The sequence below is a fragment of the Somniosus microcephalus genome, chromosome 9 (assembly GCF_052327205.1).
Source record: "Somniosus microcephalus isolate GS21.2 chromosome 9, FLI_Smic_1.0, whole genome shotgun sequence".
Taxonomy (NCBI): domain Eukaryota; kingdom Metazoa; phylum Chordata; class Chondrichthyes; order Squaliformes; family Somniosidae; genus Somniosus; species Somniosus microcephalus.
In genome coordinates, this window is record NC_140995.1 from 25,330,594 (window position 1) to 25,353,869 (window position 23,276).

General features: G+C 44.5%; 1 protein-coding gene across 1 annotated transcript in view; it reads right to left on the reverse strand.

The window, feature by feature from the left end:
* mcph1 (microcephalin 1) overlaps positions 1–23,276 on the reverse strand; it is a 378,761-nt gene that overhangs the window by 203,135 nt on the left and 152,350 nt on the right. Inside the window, exon 13 of the mRNA XM_085996458.1 lies at positions 992–1,069. Within this exon, the coding sequence (XP_085852584.1) occupies positions 992–1,069 (78 nt within the window). The remainder of the gene's footprint in view (positions 1–991; positions 1,070–23,276) is intronic.

The following is a 23,276-nucleotide window of genomic DNA, read 5'->3' on the forward strand; positions in this document are numbered from 1 at the left end:
AACAGGTTGAGGGGAGCGTTTTGCAGTTGGGAAGGGACTGGGGGAGCGCTATTTAAAGGCGACCGCTTCCTGCCTTTTTTTGACATGACATTTTTGCACCACGCATTCCGAGTGAGAGAGAGACCGACTTCTGGAGAGATTCAATGCTGTGTTGAGGAGTTTTGGGTACTGAGCAGGCTCATTTTGATTTGATCTTCCTTGCAATGATTTAGAAGAGACTATGGGGGCTGCACCCTGAGCTCTTTCCCTGGGCCTCTCCATTGTTCTTTCCAGCAGATTTGATGTACAGGTCTCTCCAGGCCGAGATTCAAGGCTGCAATGAGCAGGGTGTGGATGCAGCGCAAGATTGACCCTTCCCTTTAAGAACTGGCCGGCGCCAGTGTGTCTGTGCTCCATTGCTGACTGACATCACATGAGCTTCGCCAGCGCTCTGAGGTAGCGCCTCGCTCCTCGGCGTTAGCGCCTTAAGAGAGATGTGTAGCGCCTGATTTAGCGCTCCAATCACCTCCAGGAGCGATAGAAGCCAAGTTTGTAGTCGGAGGCGATAATTAGCGCCAGGCGTTAAACTTTGCGCCCGGCTGATAATAGCGCCCCAAACGGGACGATACCGAATTTCTCCCCCTATGATTCTATGATTTAATTCACTTGAAAGTGCAGACAAACACAAAGCATGCAAGTCCATGCTAAAGAATCACTCTATAATCACTATCTATACTAGAAAGCTGAATGCAAGGCAGATTTCAATTTTGTGGTTAATTGCAGATAACCAACAACAAAAGCTATCAGCGCACAAGAAATTTCAGTCAGAAAAAGAACTGCCTTTGACTAACAACCAAAAAAAATGCATTTTAACCATCTGTAAACAATTGCTCAAAACATTGCTCCTGTCATCGCTGTCTTCAAGCTGCATTAATCTCCCACAATTGCAACATAGGAATAGCACAAACAGTTTTCTGAACAAAAGGCTGTTAACAGATAATAATTGACTTACAGTAGTTGCAGGAAATTGGTCTGATAGTTCATATGGTTCCTCAGGAACCCAACATCCTTGCTCCAAAGACCAAAGAACCTAGAAAACAATTTTAAAAAATTCATAACAAACTTTAGCCAGGAAGGATAGTACCAATAAATGTTGTGATAGAGAGATACAACACCAACGGGAATTTCCATCTTACACTATCAATAACATTGAAATGCTCAAAAGGATGTATATTTTTGTCCCACCATCATTAAAATGAAAAGCTTTTGAGTGCCAAGTATTTTCAATATTACCATTCAAATCTTAAATAGTAAAACTTCAGCAGCGACTGAGAAAAAGAGATCACCAGCAATAGGTAGTGATGTATGCTTGCAGGGAGTCCAGAGGCTGATGTAACTCAATGTAGGAGCCCTTGAAGTATTAATTTTATAAGGATTAAGTTGATATAACCACACACATTTATTTTACACGCGCACACAATCTCAGGTTAGGTATTTAATAATCAGATTATTTAACCTGAAAGTCGTTCTACTTTATAAAATGTACAAAACTGAATCTTGCACTTTATTTTTGTTTATTACTGTACGTGATAACAACAGGATGAAGTCAAGGCATTATAACAGGAAATACCGTCAATGAATTTGACCCTGATGGTGGTTGAAAGCATGAAAAAGAACGAGAGAACTTGTATTTGGGCATCAAAGGGCATGGCAGAGCTCCATGGTTTCAGTTTAAATTTAGCAATAATTTATGAATGAATAGTCCTTTAAAATCATTCAGCAGCCAATTGATTCTCCTTAAGCTTCACGTTCTCTGCTTCCATGCTTATGACACAGTCTCTAAATGTTTCTTTCCTGGTAGTTTCTGATAAAACTAAACATCACCGTCTCAGTAAAAGAATTAAGGTGAAATGCGTTGCTTTTGTCAAAGATGCAAAATATGTACCAGGATTACTTAAATATTTTATAATGTCTTCAGTGAAAAACACACAGTATTTATATATCTCAAATTAAAATGATAAGTTAACGGAACATTCTAATGAGCTAGCAGTCAGGTATAATTAATAGAATACACACAAATATCCATCTGCTTTCCAGATAATAGTGTTTTTAATTTAACATTTTTAAACAACTTAATTTTGGAACATGTGATGTTAACTCATACATCTGTGATGTTGGCACAACAAAGGCTGTGACTACTGGTTTTAGAGTTAAACTGATGAAATATTTAATTGCACGTTTACTGCAGTCTAAGAAAACTGAACACTGGAAATGCTGTGCAGGTTAAGCAAAAGCCACTCTGTTAACATTCATATACTCAGACAGTTAAACATATTGTTTTGCTTGGGAGTGATAAAGTGAAGCTAACAGGAGGGTAGATAAATAGTATGGAGTTTAAAAAGATACAATTTCACAGTTATTTATTACGAATGGTCACACTCGCATTGGGAGGGTAGTAACTACAGTTTTTTTGCCTGCAAGATCAAAGCAAGACATGAATCTCCATTTTGCTGGTCTAGACTAATATTAAGAGAGAGACACAGAAGAAAAAAGAATGTGCATTTATATAACAGCTCTCATCCTCAGAACATCACAAAGTGCTATACACCCAATGAATTACTTCTGCAGTATGGTTATTGTTATATGGGCAAACCCAACACCCTATTTGCGCACATCAAGATCCCATAAAACAACAAAATAAGTGAAAGTTAATCTGTTTTTGGTGATGTTGATTGAGGGATAAATGCTGGTCAGTACACTGGGTAAACTCCCCTGCTCCTCTTTGAATAGTGCTATGAGATCGTACGTTCACCTGAATAGGCAAATGGGGCCTCAGTTGGCACCTCCAACAATGAAGTGCTCCCACAGTATTGCACTCAGACTAAATTATGTGCTCAAGTCCTGAGGAAGAAAGTTATTTATTCAAATATACACAATATGGCTTTTCAAAATATTCCACACAGCTTAAATGCTTCAAGGCGGCCAAAAATCCTGATGTATAACAATAATTCCATTGAAGTATTAGTTTAAAAATGGTATACACAAGAACAAGGCTGGGAAGTTTTTTTTTAATTCGCTTATGGGATCTGGGTGTCGCTGGCAAGGCCAGCATTTATTGCCCATCCCTAATTGCCCTTGAGAAGGTGATGGTGAGCCGCCTTCTTGAACCGCTGCAGTCCGTGTGGTGAGGGTACACCCACAGTGCTGTTAGGTAGGGAGTTCCAGGATTTTGATCCAGCGACGATGAAGGATCAGCGATACACTTCTAAGTCAGGATGATGTGTGACTTGGAGGGGAACTTGGAGGTGGTAGTGTTCCCATGCACCTGCTGCCCTTGTCCTTCTAAGTGGAAGAGGTCGCGGGTTTGGGAGGTGCTGCCGAAGAAGCCTTGGCGAGTTGCTGCAGTGTATCTTGTAGATGGTACACACTGCAGCCATGGTATGCCGATGGTGGAGGGAGTGAATGTTTAAGGTGGTGGATGGGGTGCCAATCAAGCAGGCTGCTTTTGTCCTGGATGGTGTCGAGCTTCGAGTGTTGTTGGCGCTGTACTCGTCCAGGCAAGTGGAGAGTATTCCATCACACTCCTGACTTGTGCATTGTAGATGGTGGAAAGGCTTTGAGGAGTCAGTGGTGAGACACTCGCCGCAGAATACCTAGCCTCTGACCTGCTCTTGTTGCCACAGTATTTATGTGGCTGGTCCACTTAAGTTTCTGGTTAATGGTGACCCCCAGGATGTTGATAGTGGGGAATTCGGCGATGGTAATGCCATTTAATGTCAAGGGGAGGTGGTTAGACTCTCTGTAGAAGGGTTTCGACCGGAAACGTTGACTCTATTTCTCTCTCCATGGATGTTGCCTGGCCTGCTGAGTTTTTCCAGCATTTTCTGTTATTTTGGTTAGACTCTCGCTTGTTGGAGATAGTACATTGACTTAATTTTTTAATTCTCTTTCTCCTTGTTTTAAGATCCTCGGTGCTGTATACAATTCTTAGGGAGGGGGTAAGGTAGGCCTATCCCTCCGCTCTTATTGATCGAGCCAACTGGTCATAGGTGAGCAGGGACGCCAACTCTCCAGGATTACCCCGAAGTCTCCAGGAATTAAAGATTAATCTCCAGGAAACTGCTGTGAGCAACCCAGGAGAAAAATCATATGGGCATTATTTAAAAAAAAATTTCTTTGAACACTTTTATTTATCAGTTATAAAACTATCAGATATAGGGGAAAAAAAAGTTGTTTGACTAACATTCAAGAATCAACCAATCAGGAAGGCGGTACATCGTATATATGGGAAAGTTGGGCGGCCAATGGCAAGAGTGAGGGGGCAGGGAGGTTGCAGGTAGCAGGTCATGGAATGATATCTCCAGGAATATATCCAACCAGAGTTGGCAACCCTATAAGTGAGCAGGGTTGCATGGGGTGATGCACCCTTAGGTTTTCTATCCCTTCATGGTGGGAAGCACCTGGCTTCTACTTGATATATCCCCTTATGGCACAACAGAGTTCAAGAACTCAAACATGCAAACCATCAATGTGCTGCACAACCAGGTCACCGCGCTTTCAGGGCTAGTAACAAAGAAAACAGATTTTTATTTAAAGCGATACATTAACTTCTGAGGAGAAAGCTCTTTCTCCCTCACCCCATTTTATCCCCACACTAGTGATCCCGAGTTCCTGCTCCAAGGTCACCACATTAAGCTGGTTACAAGAAGTCATGTAGCAGTGGGCCAGTGAGGAATCCAACCTGTCTTTCCCCTGTCACATGATAAGATAACGATTCATCAGTGATGGAAACTGAATCCTCGCTTTACCTGTCTGTGGTAATGTGCATCGGTGCACCCACACATTCCCAGACTAATACAAAATGCTTAAAGTATGTTTTTGAACAGTATATGTAAACTAACTGGCAGAAGAGATCAAAAAAGATATAAAGACATTTAAGATAGAAAGTGGGGGCGATAATTGATAAACTAATCAAACTTAGAGTGGAAAAAACCTCTGGTCTGAATGCATTGCATCTGTGCATTTAAAATAAGTTAGGGAAGAGATAGCAGAGGCACTGTTACATATATATAATAAAAACTCATTAGAAAAGGGAATAGTGCCAAAGGACAGCGGACTGCTAATGTTATATTTAAAAAAGGAGCTATAACAAATCCAGAGAACTAAAGACCAGTTAGCTCAACATCGGTGATAAGAGAAATAATGGAATTTGCATTGAGAAATGCAAAAGAAAAACATCTGGAAACTGAAAATATAATAAAGAATAGTCAGCACGGATTTCAAAAGGGGAAGTCATGCTCCACCAACTTTATGGAATTCTTTGATGTAACAGGAAGAGTAGACACGGGTTATGTAGTAGATGTAATATATTTGGATTTTCAAAAGACCATCGATAAGGTACTGCATAAGAACATAAGAAATGGGAGCAGGAGTAGGCCATTCGGCCCTTCGAGCCTGCTCCGCCATTCAATAAGATTATTAAGGTCAGAGCATGTGGAGTCGGGGACAAGTAGCAGAATGGATAGCAACCTGGCTACAGAACAGAAAACAGAGGTTAAGGGTAGCTACTCAGACTGGCAAAAGGTGGAAAGCGGTGCTCCACAGGGATCGGTACTGGGACCACTGTTCACAATTTACATAAACGATTTGGACTTGGGAATTAGAAGCACAATTTCAAAACTTGCAGATGATACCAAATTGGGAAATGTAGTTAATACTGAGGAAGACTATGACAAAATACATGATGACATTAATAAACTTTCCAAATGGGTGTATAATTGGCAAATGATTTTCAATATAGATAAGTGTGAGGTGTTACATCTTGGTAGGAAGAATAGGGAGATCACATACTGCTGGGATAAGAAGAGTCTAAACAGGCTAGAGGAGCAAAGGGATCTAGAGGTATAGATACACAACTCATTACAAGTAGCGACACAGGTTAATAAGGCCATAAAATAATAAACCAAGCACTGGGGTTCATTTCTAGACAGATAGAATTGAAAAGCAGGAATGTCATGTTGAACTTGTAGAGGCACTGGAGATGGTGCAAAAAGATTCACAAGGATAATATCAGAACTGTGAGGATATACTTATCAGAAACAGGCTGGGGGGTGACCGGATAGAGATTTTTAAAATTAAGAGGTTGGATAAAGCAGACATAATGAAGATGTTTCCACTGTGGGGAGAACAAACCTAGGGGCCATAAATATAAGATAGCCACCAATCGATCCAGTAGAGAATTCAGGAGGGACTTCTTTACCCAAAGAGTGTTAAGAATGTGGTACACACTACCACAAGGAATAGTTGAAGCAAATAGCATAGATGCATTTAAGGGGAAGCTAGATAAGCACATGAATGAGAAAGGGATAGAAGGACATGCTGATAGGGTGAGATGAAGAGAGGTGGGAGGAGGCTCGTGTGGAGCATAAACGCTGGCATAGACCAGTTGGGCCAAATGGCCTTTTTATGTGCTGTACACGCTATGTCAAGATTGAATAGTGACCATGGTATAGTACCATAATGAACTGTAAACCCATTAATGGAAACAGTAAAACTGCAATAGTTTGTGCATATTAACACATGCAAAACTTTTACTACCATATTTTCTTATTTAAAGTCTTTAACATTCACAAAGCAGAACTGAAAAAAAACCACAGCAATGCTGCTGGACTTTCAAGATATATTCACAGACCGTTATAATTACAAACATATAATGTCAGTACAAGGTTGCTTAATTTTTGTAGAATGTGCCCAATTGTTTTAAAAAAGGAGAAACTGCTACAATGGATCAGTGCACAGCTATGCAGCTGAATAAGCTCAGTTAAGGAAATGTGGAGCAGCAAAATTACAGAAACCCCTACAGGACCTACAAAATGCTATTGTAGCTTGCTGAAAGTGCTTTTGTTGGCAGCTAGCAATCTGTTATCTGCCCCACACTTCATGTGAACCAAGCAAACATGAGGAAAAAAAGGGCAGACCCAACCGAGGAGTCTCTCAATGAATATATCCATTATGCTGATCTTAATAAAGCTGCAAAATAATCCAATTTCCTCTTTAAAACAGCATTTCCATATGTACTCTCACACTATGGAACATTACCACTAAAGTTAAACAATCTAAAGAAATTCTTTAATCAAGAATTGGAGGGATTACTCTTTCACTAAAAACACACAAATAACTTGCCAGCATGTGAATAAACAGTAACTCGAACAATGCATAAATTGTAATGTTAAACCTCAGTTACTGTATCTCATGGATTTATGTTTAGTCTGTATTCCATTTTAGTTAAGAGAAAGGTAAAAAAACATACTGAGATGATTCTTAGCTGTTTTCGGCTTAAGTGTAACATTTTAAATTTTGAGCATGATCTTTTTTCCCCCCAAATAGGATTTTTTCAAATCCTATTTAAATTCAAATATCCTTCATTAACCTGCGGCTCTACTGTTGTGGAACTAATCGGATAGTGCACGGTGCATGCTCCGACCTGTTCTTGCTTTAAATGGCAATCGGGGTCCAATGTATTTCATAGGACCTCAATTTGCATATTAAAAGTGTTCTAATGCCCGAAACGGGCAGGCAGTTTGGCCAACCAGCAGTGGACCCCTTTTAAAATGGCAGTGGCTGCAACAGAGGAACGAACAGGGCAGTAAGTATTTCACTGCCATTTTAACTGTATTATTGCCTCGCTTGCATAGGATAACTGCAGATGAAATAAGTTAAGATGGCTTTCCTTATCTGCATTTATCTTGCAATACTCAACATGATTCGAGGCGCTATAGGTTCTCAGTGTTACAATTGAGTCAACACAATGCAACTCAATCATGAGATAACCACATTAGACAGGCCTTAATCCAGCCTGCGCTGCTAAAAACAGCACTGTCCTAGCTGATTTAAGTGCCATATTTGACTTAAAATGTGCACCAATGCAGCACTGACTGCAATAACTTAACTACAAATATTAAAGTGATCTTCGCAGGGTGAAGCCCTCACAATTTCATCAACTTGAAATCACTGGCATGAAAAATTAGGCAGGTTTTACAACAGGTAGGTGGTCCACACCACCAGTTTACTGCCTAGGCAGTGAAGGTGAAAATGAAAATGACCTCATATCGCACAATAAGATCAAGTCCCGATTCCTAACTTATTCTGGAAATGCAACATTCCACTGTGTATACGGCAGTTACTCCTTTTCTTCACTTCTGACCATTATGCTCACCATTTCAAGATTTCCTTAAGCTATCAAGAAACACTTCATTCCACTCCCCCCCACACTGTTGACTGAACCATAAGCCAAACAGCAAGTACTTCTGCCTGCCTCAAAGCCTCCTTGAAAAAGTGTAACATCCCCACCGACACCTGGGAATCCCTGGCCCAAGACCGCACAAAGTGGAGGAGAAGCATCAGGAAAGGCACCGAACACCTCGAGTCTCTTCGCCGGGAGCAAGCGGAAGGAGCGCACGTCGACCCACCCACCCACCCCTGCAACCACCGTCTGCCCCACCTGTGACAGAGACTGTAGGTCCCGCATTGAACTCATTTTTAATGTGGAAGCAAGTCATCCTCGGTTCCGAGGGACTGCCTAAGAAGACGACGACTTCTGCCTGAACGTTTTGATCCATTTCCACAGCTAATCAGTATGGAAATCTCGACAATGCTTGTGGTAGACTACTGGCTTCAGAAAGATACATCAGATTTTGTATTTCAAAGTCAAAGTCTCAGCGCAAGCCATATTTTTTATTAAAAGATTTTATCACACATTGGCAGAATGATGCCAGAGAAAACAAGAGTTCTATCAAAAATCCACCTTTTAATATAATAGTATCAAACTAAACTTAACAAAATGGCTACAGTTTGGCATATGCTGTATATAGAATACGTATATCCTGATCAACTCATGCATAGTACAATAAATAATTTGGTTATTAGTCACAATCCACCATATTTTTTTTTAAACTCTTAATACAACAGCTTGAACCTCAATGAGATTTCTGCCAAAGGTCTATTTGAACGTGTTTGTTATGAATTATTCTGAACTGTATTTTTTGAAATCAGTTCCTAATTAAAGATTTAGGGGACTTTGTGCTTGTTGCTTTACTATGGAATCTAGTTTGCTCCCGAACAGCTTGCGCTTCTACATTGGCTGCCGAAAGAGTTACTGTTATTCGCATAAATCTCCCGTGGTGATTTCAGTTTTCATTGGTTAACTGTCAAAAGATCATCTTTTTCCCTAGTTCATGTCTTGCATTTTAATAACTGTCTCCAGGCAGCTCAATCTGTTGATTGAATCAACATGCTCAAAAATCTGCCATAAAGTTTATATTATAGGACTATTTATTTGAGGTCTTTGAACTACTGCATTTCACGAGGATTTTTATTTCCTCAAATAAAAATAAGGTACTTCGCCCCTTGGGCTATAATCGTGAATGTGACTGAAAGTTGTCAGTGGTTCAAAATATAAACTTCTTCCATTCGGGTTCATGATATAATATCCTTTTTAGCTACTGCAGCCAATTGTAGCAACACTGTCTTCAAAAGGCCTAATATTTACATGCAATCCTTAAATGTCACTGTACAGAAGCATCAAATCAGCCCATCTTTGCTGTGCTAATGGTTTCTCTGCGTGGGTTAGCTAGGCTAAACCCACACTGCTGCTTTCTCCCAGTGTTCTTGAATATTCCGCTTTTTCAAGCAACCACTCATTTTCTTTTACTTCAAGTTGTTGTTTCTTAATAGTGGCAGAAATCACAGTACCGCAACTCTATCACAGTATGTTCAATTATCCTGGAATAATGAATGAACTGAAATGAGTTGGTGCATTTATATACTGTGTACATGCCCAATTGATGGGGATAATTGAACCAGTTTTTACCGATTACCACCATAAATTCCCAAATTTGTTTTGAGTTGGTGAATCCAATTTTTTAATTTAAAAGCACAAGTTGTGCCTGGTCTTCATGTGGGTCCCAAGTGCACACACATCACATTTTGGATATCAGCATGCGCGTGTTGTATACTGTACATGCCGTGCTGACATCATCAATGCAATGTCCATGCATCTCAAGACCCGATTTTGGGTGGGAAAATACATGGAGTCTTCGACATTCATATCTTTTTAAGGGACACAGATCTTCTTGGCCCAAATCATATAAATTGAAATAAAAACAGAAAATGCTGGAAATACTCAGCAGGTCAGGCAGCATCTGTGGAGAGAGAAACAGAGTTAACGTTTCAGGTCGATGACCTTTCAGCAGAACTGGAAAAAGCAGGAGATGGAACAGGTTTTTAAGCAAGTGTTGGGGCAGGGAAAGGGGGGAGGGGAGGAAAGAACAAAAGGGAATGTCTGTGATAGGGTGGAAGGCAGGAGAGACTAAGAGACAAAAGGGATGATGGTGCAAGGCAAAAGGAGATGGTAATAGGACAAGTTAAGAAACAAAAGATGGCTCTGGATGAAGTGTAAATGGCACTGGCAGAATGAAGGACAGCTGCCCTGTGAGGGAGAGAGAAAAAGATAGGGGCAGAGGTTATTGTAGTGTATGTACCTTTAAGAGAGAACTACTTTTACAGCTCCTGTATACTGTAGTACCGGCTGTGACCACACTTGTATATAAGCCTTGAGCATGCCTCTGTACCCCCAGTCTTGAGAGCACCCTATTCCAGTAAACACCTGTTGATTGTTAAGTTACAGCATCCGTGTAGTTATTTGAAAACATCATACTCTCAGAATCACGGATCTAACCGTGGCGATGAGTGTCGATTCGAATCTACCTGCAACTCTGCATTTCCCTTCAAGGATTCGCTCCGGGAGGGGGGTGGAAGAAAGTCGAGGCCAGAAGCACGGGCGTCGACCACGAGCAACCGCCCAGTCGTCCGGCAGAGAGTGAACATCGCAGGGGAGGCTGTTGAGAGCCGGGCTTTGTTCCCCAGCCACGACGATCCAGCAACAGACTGACAACAGGTACAGCGCAGACCCTTCCCGGACAGCGGCGGCTGGAGCCGACCGATGGCAGAGAAAAAGCCGAGCAGCGTCGACGGGGTAAGAGAGAGGGTGAAGCGCACAGGGCACAGCCGGGGGTTGAAAACCGAGCGGCGTCGAGGAAAAACAAAACGGAGATAAAGAGGGTAAAGCAGCAGCCGGGTTCAGGACCGAGCGGCGGAAACGGGAAAGGCGCACAAAAAAAACAAAAAACGCGCAGAGCACTGCCAGGGCTGAACAGTGTCCGCGGGGAGAAGAAGGGAGAGCGCGGGAGACACCATTGAGCCGCGGAGAAGAAGGAAGAGCGCGGGAGACGCCATTTTTAGAAGCCGCAGCGGAGAAGAAGGGCGAGCGCAGGAAGAAAGGAAAGCGCGGGAGACGCCATTTTGTGCCAGCGGAGAAGAAGGGAGAGCGCAGGAGACGCCATTTTTGACAGTTAAATCACACCCAGGGATGCCGAAGAGTGGCAGTATCTCTACGTTCGACAATGAAGTCGAAGATTGGCGACATATGTGGAACGTATTGAGGTGTACTGCAGGGCGAATGAAGTGCCAGATGCCAGGAAAGCACTGGTTTTGTTAAATTCCATGGGTGCAAAAACTTATGGCTTACTGCGAAACCTAATAACCTCAGAGAAGCCCGTGAATAAGAATTTCGAAAGCATAGTAGAAATCCTACAGGACCACTTAAACCCCACACCGCTGCTGATAGCAGAAAGATTTAAGTTCCACAAAAGGAACCAGCATAGACGAAAGTAATGCTGAGGACTTAACGGAACTGCGCAAGCTATCGAAACACTGCCAGTTTGGAGTGGGACTAGCAGATACGTTAAGGGACAAGTTTGTGTGTGGGCTTCAAAGTGAAGGAACCCAGAAACGGCTTCTATCAGAAAAGGATCTTACGCTGGACAAGGCTTTCAGCATGGCAGTATCACACGAAGCAGCCGCAAGGGGCGCTGCAGAGATACAACGGAGACCAAAAGAATATGGCACCAATGAAATGTCATATGGAACAGGGAAGTGTTATCGCTGCGGCAGAACAACACACGACCAGAAGGATTGTTGGTTCAAGGACCAAGTGTGTAGACAGTGTGGAAAAGCAGGACACATAGCAAGAGTCTGCAGGTCAGGGAAGAAAACCAACAGCAAGAAATCTCCACCGGAGAAGTACAAAAAGGTACATCAGGTGATGGACAGTAGTTCAGACGAACAGAAAAGTGATAGAGACTCCGGAAGCAAGGAGCTGGGTTGTCTGAAACTACATAAGGTAACCAAAATGGAGGATCACCAGACTATCTGGGTCACACTCAAGATAGACGGAGTCCAAGTGAAACTGGAATTGGACACAGGATCAGCCCTAACAGTCATAAACCAAAGGGACTACAAGCGGCTATTTTCACACATACCCTTGAAAGCTACAGAGATTGTCTTGAAGACGTACACGGAGCAAAAAGTCTACACCAAAGGAAAAATAAGGGTGAAAGTGATATACAAAGGCCAGGAAATACCTAAAATGGACCTATATGTATTGCCAGATGGAGGACCACCACTACTAGGACGTGAATGGATCCGAAAGATACAATTAGATTGGCATTCCATACAGGCACTAAAGGTTGAGGCCAAAAAGGATGACGACGCCACACCTGGACGACTGTCAAAAATGCTAACTGACGCACAAGAAGTGTTCCAGGAGGGACTCGGAACATTAAAAGGCATAACAGCAACGATTAAAATAGAGGAAAATGCAAGCCCAAAGTTTCTTAAGGCCAGGCCAGTGCCTTATGCGATCAGACCAGCCGTCGAAGCAGAGCTGGAAGGGTTGGAACGTTCAGGAGTACTGTCCAAAGTAGACTGGAGCGAGTGGGCTACACCCATCGTTCCTGTAATGAAGAGGTCGTTGAGTAATACGCCTGGGGAACCAAAGAAGGTCCGCATCTGTGGGGATTTAAAGGTGACAGTGAACCCAGTCTTTCACACGGTAAAATATCCGCTACCACGAATTGAGGATATTTTCGCCTCGCTATCTGGAGGTAAATGCTTCACCAAAATTGATCTAGCCCAGGCGTACTTGTAAATGGAGGTAGAAGAAGCCTCAAAACAATACCTCACGATCAACACTCATAAAGGTCTCTACCAATACAACCGGCTGGTGTTCGGGGTAACATCGGCTCCGGCTATTTGGCAAAGGACGATGGATCAAGTCCTGCAAGGGATTCCAGGGACCCAGTGTTATTTAGACAACATCCTGGTCATGGGCGAAAATGACAGTGATCACCTCGCCAACCTGGAGAAGGTGCTCACTAGATTAAAGGAATATGGGCTGCGAGCTAATCGCCACAAGTGCGAGTTTTTCCAGAAGCAGATCTCGTATTGTGGCCACGTTATCGATGAAGAGGGGTTACATAAGTCCCCTGAAAAGATTGAGGCAGTAGTCAAGGCTCCAGCACTGGAAAATGTGTCACAACTGAGGTCGTTCCTCGGGCTGGTAAACTACTACCATAAGTTCTTACCAAATTTGTCTACGGTATTACACCCACTGAACACCCTACTGCAAACAGGGGTACCATGGAAGTGGAATGACGAACGTAAACGAGCTTTCCAGAAGTGCAAAGAATTGATCACATCAAAAGAGGTGTTGGCCCATTTCAACCCAGCACTACCAATTCGTTTGGCATGTGATGCATCACCCTACGGTATTGGAGCGGTGCTGTCGCACAAATTCCCAGACGAGTTGGAGAGGCCAGTAGCCTTTACGTCTCGGTCACTAACCTCAGCCGAGCGCAACTACGCCCAGATTGACAGGGAGGCCCTCAGCCTAGTATGGGGAGTAAAAAAATTCATGGGCAGAAGTTCACCTTGCTGACTGACCACCAACCACTTGTCTCCATCTTTAATCCAAAGAAGGGCGTTCCGGTGATGACTGCACAACAGTTACAAAGATGGTCCCTTTTTCTAGGGGCGAACCAATATGAAATAGAATATAAAGGCACGAAACAGCATGGAAACGCTGATGGGCTATCACGCCTGCCACTGCCTACTGTGGAGGAAGCACCAGCAGTGGACCCTATCGAGATATTTGATTCGTCAATAATTGAACGATTGCCAGTAACAAACGCGGATATAGAGAAGGAGACCCGCAATGATCCGACACTGTCACGGGTACAGGAAACTTTGTGCTATCCGGAGGTGAGCTATCCGGCAATCTGGAGCCACCGGCAAAAATCAGCAGCCGTTTTTTATTCTTTTTGTTTGTTTTTTTTGCTTTGTTTGAACAGTCAAGCTGTGCAAGGTCTGTAGCTATAGCAATAGCTTCAGCGACAGAGCTTTAGGGCCACACCCGAGTGTTTAGAAGCTGCTGCTAAGCAACAGTGTTTGTTGTCAAATACGGAGATAAGAATCTCTGTATCTCTCAACATTAACTCTGGAGAGTACGGCACTTTTTAGGCAACGGCAACAGCTCGGTCCTGTGGGCGCCGGATAGCACAAAGTTTCCTGTATATGATTTGACGGTGAGGGGATGGCCAATACATGGCGACTCACTGTTGCCAGCATTCTCATCCAGAAAAGAACAGCTGTCAGTATGCCAGGGGACAGTGATGTGTGGATCCCGAGTGGTGATTCCACCCAAGTTAAGAGAGAGAGTGCTAAATGAGCTTCATGAAGGTCATCTGGGAGGGGTGAAAATGAAAAGCCTTGCTAGGGCTTTTGTGTGGTGGCCGGCGATCGATCAACAAATCGAGGACCTAACCAAGAGCTGCTCAGGATGCCAGAAGGTCCAAAATGCACCACCACATGCCCCTCTACACCCATGGGAGTGGCCCTCCTCTCCATGGCAACGGGTGCATATTGATTTTGCTGGTCCATTCATGGACTCAATGTTCTTAATAGCAGTGGATGTTCACTCGAAATGGCCTGAGGTGATAAAAATGTCCTCAACCACTAGAGAAAACGATTGCAGTCCTACGGACCATATTTGCCAGGAACGGCTTGCCAGAGCAGATTTGCTCTGATAATGGACCACAGTTTGTGTCCGAAGAGTTTCGGAAATTTATGAGAAGGAATGGGGTAAGGCATTACACATCCACCCCGTATCATCCAGCCACAAATGGATTGGCTGAGAGGTTCGTACAAACCTTTAAAAAGGCGATAAAGGCCATGTGCGACGATGAAATTCCACTACAGCATAAGGTGGACTATTTCCTATTAACCTACAGAAATGCGACACATGCAGTTACCAACCAGACCCCGGCCATGATGTTCTTTAACCGAAGGTTGAGATCTCGTCTGGATTTGCTCAGACCCAATGTGCGAAGAAATGTTGAGGATAAACAATTCCAGCACATCAATGAGAAGCCGACAAGGAGCTTCAATGCAGGACAACCAGTCTTGGCCCGTGACTACCGAACAGAGAAATGGCAACCCAGAACGATACGCACAAGGCAGGGGCCATTAATGTACACAGTGGATGTCGGGGAGAACATTGTGAGACGCCACGTTGATCAGATTTTAGCGTCACAGGAACGAGTCAACCCCATGTCTCGAGTACCTGGGGATGAACCCGACATACCGGTAGCATCTACCTCAGAACCAGTAACAGTGGAAACTGATGAACTAACCGACGAAAAGGGGCTAGAATCGCCTCCGCACCAAGAACAAGAACCTCAGGAAAGGTGCTATCCAGAAAGGATCAGGAAGCCACCCCAAAGACTGAATCTATAAATGGACTATTTTTGTTTAATGTGCATGTTAAAGTGTTAATTGTTATTTGAATATTATGGGTACTGCTAATCTAAAAGGGGAAGAATTGTAGTGTATGTACCTTTAAGAGAGAACGACTTTTACAGCTCCTGTATTGTTCTGGACCAATGGACTTTTTACATGCAGTGAACATTTTATATGCAGATAGCACCCTCTGGGTGGTGGTTATTGTGTTAGCAGTTTGTATGCTGGAAAGGTCATCTGACCTTTCTTCCTGTGTGAGGTCATTTGACCTTTGTTCCTTTCTTCCTGTGAGGTCATTTGACCTTCGTACCTTTCTTCCTGTGTAACACAGGAAGTAGAATTCCAGGAAGAACCTGGCAGTAATGGAGGATTCCATAAGGGTTTCACAATCCAATGTAATCTGATTTCATATGTTAGGCCAAGCGCAATATCTTTTCACAAATTTGTTCAAGTAAAGCTTCAAAACAGCAAACGGCTTCACGAAGAATTATTTTTGAATAAGTGTTTAACTTGCTGGATAACTAGATAGGAGCACGTCTAGCGCAGCCAGTACAGTGAAAAGATAGCAATACGGCTAGCAGTGAAAAGATATCAGTGAAAAGATAGCAATACGGCTAGCTGTGAAGAGCGGAGCAGGAGGAACCCAGAGTAAGCCTTAACCTCGTAGAGCACATCTACCTCACATCAACATGTCAGAAGATAATAACGAAAATGCTTTGCAGCAAGTAGAAGACCTTAAACAGGCAGATGAAACTGTAGAACATGACAATCGGTCTATAAGCTCCGGTTACGTCAGATCGCAAGCTGGTTCACGGTCATCAGGTGGTTCTAGAATAAGTGTAGCCATCGCCAAAGCATGGGCTAAGCTAGTAGCAGCTCAAGCCAGAGCTGCGCATGCGGACAGTGAAATAGAAATAAAAGTAAGACAGGCCCGTCTCCAAGCTGAATCACAAGCCGAACAGGCCCGTCACCAGGTTGATTGACAAGCTGAACAGGCCCGTCTCCAAGCCACATTAGACGCTCTGCAGCAACAAAAAGAGCTAGATGCTGCATTAGCCGAGACACAAGTATTCGAGGCAATTTTGGAGGGAGCTGCTCCCGAGACAGCTTACAAACCTTTAATTCCCGTTTCGTGGCAGAGTCCACGACAGCGCACCATAGATTACGTGAGCGACCATGCCGACATACAGTTTACAGGAGAAAGGGATGAAGGCCTGCACATCTCTACACAGACGCAAGCACTTCGTATAACATGCCACAAGTTGCCAATCAAGGTCAAAGCAGACGGCATGCCTCAAGCCGCAGAGTCTCCCCCAGCAGAACGGAAGACACGGTGCAGAGGAATAGGACGCCAAATAGAGAAAGTCAGAGGCAAATCCCCTCTCGGTTCCTTGAGACCCCCAACAGAGCCCCTAGCCAAGGCAACCCTGGCACAGGTCCCAGTACCTACGACCTCGCCAAATACCTTGCACGCACCCAGCTGGTGACTTCGGGGTTAATTAAGTTTGATGACAAGCCGGAGAATTATCGGGCTTGGAAGGCCTGTTTCCACGATGCCATATCGAGCTTAGACCTGTCAGCAGGAGAAGAGCTCGGCCTCCTTATCAAATGGCTCGGCCCAGAGTCCGCCGGACAGGCCTGCAGGATAAAAGCGGCCAATGTGGGACAGCTGCCAGATGGGTTGAAGAAGGCTTGGGCGAGGCTGGAAGAAAGCTACGGCTCGCCCGAAGCCATTGAAAGGGCTCTCTTTGACAGGTTGGAGAACTTTCCGAGGTTGACGAGTAAGGAAGCCCAGAAGCTCCGCGACCTTGGAGATCTGCTGTCGGAACTCGAAGCCGCAAAGCAGGACGGCTACCTACCCGGTCTATCGTATTTAGACACTTCCAGAGGGGTAAGTCCCATCATTGAGAAGCTTCCATTTAACCTGCAGGAGAAGTGGATAACGTTTGGATCAAAGTTCAAGCTAAAGCACAACGTGGCGTTCCCACCATTCTCTGCGTTCGTTAAATTCATCTGTAAAGAAGCCAAAGCCAGGACTGACCCCAGCTTCAACTTCTTCTCCTCCCACCCAGCACTTGCCAGAAGAGACAAGTTCGACAGACATGGAAAGACACCAATATCTGTCGACAAAATGCAAGTGTCCTCAACTGAGCACACAAAGATTCAGAAGAAACCTGAGGATATGAGCAAACAATGCCCTATCCACAACAAGCCCCATCCTTTAAAGAAGTGCAGAGGCTTCAGGGAGATGTCCCTAGAAGATCGGAAACAATATCTTAAAGAGAACTCTATATGTTTCAAGTGCTGCTCTTCCATGAGCCATCTCGCCAAGAACTGCAAGGTAGATGCAAAATGCACTGAATGTGAAAGTGATCGGCACGTTTCAGCACTACACCCAGGCCCAGCTCCTTGGGAGTCAGAGACGCCTCCTCCCGCTTCAGAGCACAGCGGGGAGAGAGAGGGAGCTGCTGGTCCAGAGATTACATCCAGGTGCACCGAGGTGTGTGGAGAAGGAGTGAGCGCAAGAGCATGCTCCAAGATATGCCTCGTTAATGTGTACCCTGTAGGACGTCGCCAGGAATCTGAAAAGATGAAAGCACACTTCCTAGAATTTGTCAAGAAAATGCTTGTCAACGATCATGCAGAGATAGCTCCTCCACTCCAGGAAGGCCAAGAGTGTTGGTACCTCCCTTCCTTCGGAGTCTATCACCCCAAAAAGCTGGAACAGATCCGCGTGGTGTTTGGCTCCAGTGCACCATATCAGGGAGTCTCTCTCAACGACATACTCCTCACAGGGCCCGATCTTAACAACAGCCTCTTGGGAGTGCTCATGAGATTCAGGAAAGAGCCCGTCGCCATCACTGCCGATATCCAGCATGTTTCATTGCTTCGTGGTGAGAGAAGACCACAGAGACTTCCTCCGCTTCCTGTGGTATCGGGCCAATGACCCCAATAGAGATATTGTGGACTACAGAATGCGTGTCCATGTCTTTGGGAATAGCCCATCCCCTGCTGTCGCCATATACGGACTAAGGAGGGCTGCCAAGGAAGAAGACGACGACTTTGGCAGTGATGTGAGAGGGTTCATCGAACGAGAGTTCTATGTCGATGACGCACTGAAGTCATTCCCGACTGAAGCAGAGGCCATCATTACCCTCGGACGAGCCCAGCAACTACTTGTGTAGTGTATGTGCCTTTAAGAGCCCCCTGTGTACTGTAATGCCGGTAATGGCCACTCGGGCTATATAAGCCTGTATATTGTGTTGTATCAGTTAGTTCCTCTCCAGACTTTGTTCAGTAAACACCTGTGAAACCAACTCCTGTCTTCAGTGTCTCTATTAACACACGGATACAACAGTGGCGACGAATTGGAAACGGAGTTACCTGCAATTCGGCAGCACCTCAAGGACATCGATTCCTCTGGCGTCCAAAGTCGAAGAAAATCAAGAAAAAGAAAAAGCTGTGGTTTCACCAGCTAGCCGAGCTGGTGGCAGGTACTGCAATAATCCTTCCTGGGCGTCGGGCTGGGGCTCCAGCGGCTGGCTCTGCAGCTAGGCCAAGCAGCGAAGGCGGAGGCAAGCAGTAACAGACGGGGAGGGAGCACTCGGGAGACGGCCGGCGCTGCAAGCAGGTCGGCGTTCAGACCTAGCAGAGAGAGTCCGGCGGGAACGAGTCTCCACCTGTAAATAAATAAATAAAAAGGGAAACCCGCGGGAAACAGCGTTGTCATCGGCAGCAGCGGCGGGGAAGTGCCATATCTTTTCTGCAGAAAAGAAAGAAAAGTGCGGGAAGCGCCATTTTTTTTCTAGGATGCCTAAGTCTGGCAATATTGATGCTTTTGATAACGAGATAGAGGATTGGACCACATATGTGGAAAGAGTGGAGGTATATTGCACCGCAAATGGAATAGAAAATGAAAAAAAAGCGTCAGTACTTCTAAATCTAATGGGCGCAAAGACATACGGGCTGTTACAAAACTTAATCACTCCAGCCAAACCAAAGGACAAGAATTATAAAGAAATTGTTGATACCCTACAGGAGCACTTAAACCCAACACCGCTGCTGATAGCGGAACGATTCAAATTCTTCAAGAGGAATCAACACAAGAATGAAAGTAACGCCGATTACCTCACCGAATTAAGAAAGCTATCAAAGCACTGCCAATTCGGGGCAGGACTAGCAGATTATCTTCGAGACAAATTCGTCTGCAGTCTCCGAAGTGAAGGAACACAGAAAAGGCTGCTTTCTGAAAAAGATTTAACACTGGACAAGGCTTTCAGTATGGCTGTATCATACGAAGCAGCCGCAAGAGGAGCTGCAGAGATACAACAAAAGACACAGGACTTCGGCACCCATGAAATGACACAGGGTTTCGAGAGATGTTATCGCTGCGGCAGATCCACCCATGACCAGAGGGACTGCTGGTTCAAGGACAAAGCATGCAGGCAATGCGGAAAGATTGGACACATTGCACGGGTATGCCGATCTGGACAAAAAAATCCACGGACAGGAAAAAAAAAATCAATAAAGAAAAGTACAGAAAGGTACAAATGATGACGGACAGTAGCTCCGAAGACCAGAAGAGCGATAGCGACTCCGAAAACAAGAGACTAAGCTGTCTCAAATTACATAATGTAATTGCCAAAGAAGATTACCAGACCATTTGGGTTACCCTCACGATAGCAGGGTCCCCAGTTAAAATGGAGCTAGATACAGGATCAGCTCTGACCGTCATAAATCGACAGGATTACGAGCGGCTATTTCCGCATATACCTTTAAAAGACACATCCATTATCTTGAAAACATATACGGGGCAGAAAGTATACCCCAAGGGAAAAATAAGGGTGCCTGTTGTATACAACGGCAAGGAAATACAAAAGTTGTATTTATACGTTCTACAAGATGGTGGTACACCGCTGTTGGGACGTGAATGGATCAGGAAAATACGTTTAGACTGGCACTCCATTCAGGCACTGACGGTGACCAGTAAGGAAAAAAACGATGATGACGTCATACCTGAACGATTAAAAGACATCTTGGCCAACGCCAAAGAAGTGTTTCAAGAGAAACTAGGAACCTTGAAAGGCATCACCGCCTCAATAAAAGTGAAAGATGCGGCAATTCCCAAGTTTTTTAAGGCAAGACCGGTGCCATACGCAATTTGTCCAGCAGTCGAGGCAGAGCTGGAGAATTTGGAAAAGGCAGGCGTATTATCCAAAATAGATTGGTGCGAGTGGGCAACACCCATCGTCCCAGTCATGAAGAAAGCGTTGAATAATGATAAATCTGAAGAACAGAGAAAAATTTGCATCTGTGGAGACTTCAAGGTGACTGTAAACCCGGTCCTTCACACAGTACAGTATCCTCTTCCAAGGATAGAAGATATTTTCGCCTCACTATCCGGAGGGAAACGTTTCACCAAAATTGACTTGGCACAGGTATATCTACTGATGGAGGTTGAAGAGGCCTCTAAAAATTATCTCACAATAAATACACACAAAGGCCTGTACCGGTACAATCGACTGGGTTTCGGAGTAGCATCCGCTCCAGCTATCTGGCAAAGAGCTATGGAGCAAGTCCTCCAAGGGATTCCGGGGACTCAATGCTACCTAGACGACATCCTTGTAACAGGAGAAAACGACAACGAGCACCTTGCCAATTTGGAGCAGGTGCTCACTAGGCTGAGAGAACGGGGCCTACGAGCAAATCGCCCCAAGTGCGAATTTTTCCAGAATCAAATATCATATTGTGGCCACATAATTAATAAGGAAGGGTTGCATAAGTCACCTGAAAAAATTGAAGCGGTCATAAGAGCCCCAGCACCTGAAAATGTTTCACAATTAAGGTCGTTCCTGGGATTAATAAATTATCATAAATTTTTACCGAACTTATCAACTCTTCTGCACCCTCTTAATGAACTGCTACAAACAGGAGTAATTTGGAAATGGAGCGAAGACTGTAAACGTGCCTTCCATAACTGCAAAGACTTAATCACGTCCAAAGGAGTTTTGGCTCATTACAACCCATCACTGCCAATCAGACTGGCGTGCGATGCATCCCCTTACGGCGTAGGAGCAGTATTATCGCATAAATTCCCTGATGGCTCGGAACGGCCGATAGCTTTTGCGTCACGCTCATTGAACTCAGCTGAGCGTAACTATGCCCAAATCGACAGGGAAGCACTCAGCCTGTTATGGGGAGTGAAGAAATTCAACCATTACCTACACCGACAAAAATTTACCTTGTTGACTGACCATCAACCCCTCATCTCCATATTCAACCCTAAAAAGGGTGTTCCCATTATGACAGCACAAAGGCTACAGAGGTGGTCCCTTTTTCTAGGAGCACACCAATATAACATAGAATACAAAGGATCAAAACAGCATGGGAATGCTGACGGTTTATCGCGCCTACCGTTGCCAACGGTAGAAGAAGCACCTACCGTAGACCCAGTGGAGATTTTCCACTCTACCATAGTTGAATGTCTACCAGTAACAAATTCTGCCATTGAAAGGGAAACTAGAAATGACCCGGCTCTCTCACGAGTCTACGATTTAACAGTGAAGGGATGGCCAGCACATGGCGAACCACTGTTGCCAGCATTCTCGCAAAGAAGAGAACAGCTGTCAGTGTGCCGAGGAACCTTGATGTGTGGATCCAGAGTGGTGATTCCACCCAAACTCCAGGATAAAGTTCTAAAGGAGCTTCATGAGGGGCATCTGGGTGGAGTGAAAATGAAGAACCTAGCCAGGGCGTTTGTATGGTGGCCAGGTATCGATGGAGACATCGAAGAAATGACCAAGAGCTGCCTAGGGTGCCAGAAGGTCCAAAACGCTCCACCACAAGCCCCTCTACATCCATGGGAGTGGCCCTCATCTCCCTGGCAAAGGGTGCACATCGACTTTGCTGGTCCATTTATGGACTCAATGTTCTTAATCGCGGTTGATGCACACTCCAAGTGGCCGGAGGTAATAAAGATGTCCTCCACCACCACGGAAAAAACCATCACAGTATTAAGAACCATATTTGCCAGGAATGGGCTGCCTGAACAGATCTGTTCTGATAATGGACCGCAATTTGTGTCCGAAGAATTCAGGAAGTTCTTAAAAAACAATGGGGTTAAGCACTACACGTCCGCCCCATACCATCCCGCCACCAATGGATTGGCTGAAAGGTTTGTCCAGACCTTCAAGAAGGCCATAAAGGCCATGGGTAATGAAGACATAAAACTTCAGCACAAGGTGGATAACTTCTTGTTCGCATACAGTAATGCAACACATATGGTTACAAACCAAACTCCCGCCATGATGTTCTTCAATAGAAGCCTAAGATGCTGGCTGGATTTGATCAAGCCAAACATCAGAAGGGACGTGGAGAACCGGCAATTTCAAGGCATGAATGAAAGGCCAACTAGAACCTTCCAGATAGGTCAACAAGATTTGGCCCGGGACTACCGTACCGAGAAATGGCAGCCTGGAACTATCTGCACACGACTAGGACCACTGATGTATACCGTGGACATCGGAGAAAGCATAATAAGGCGCCATGCTGACCAAATCATAGAGTCATCCGAAAAGGGACAACCTACACCACAACTCTATACG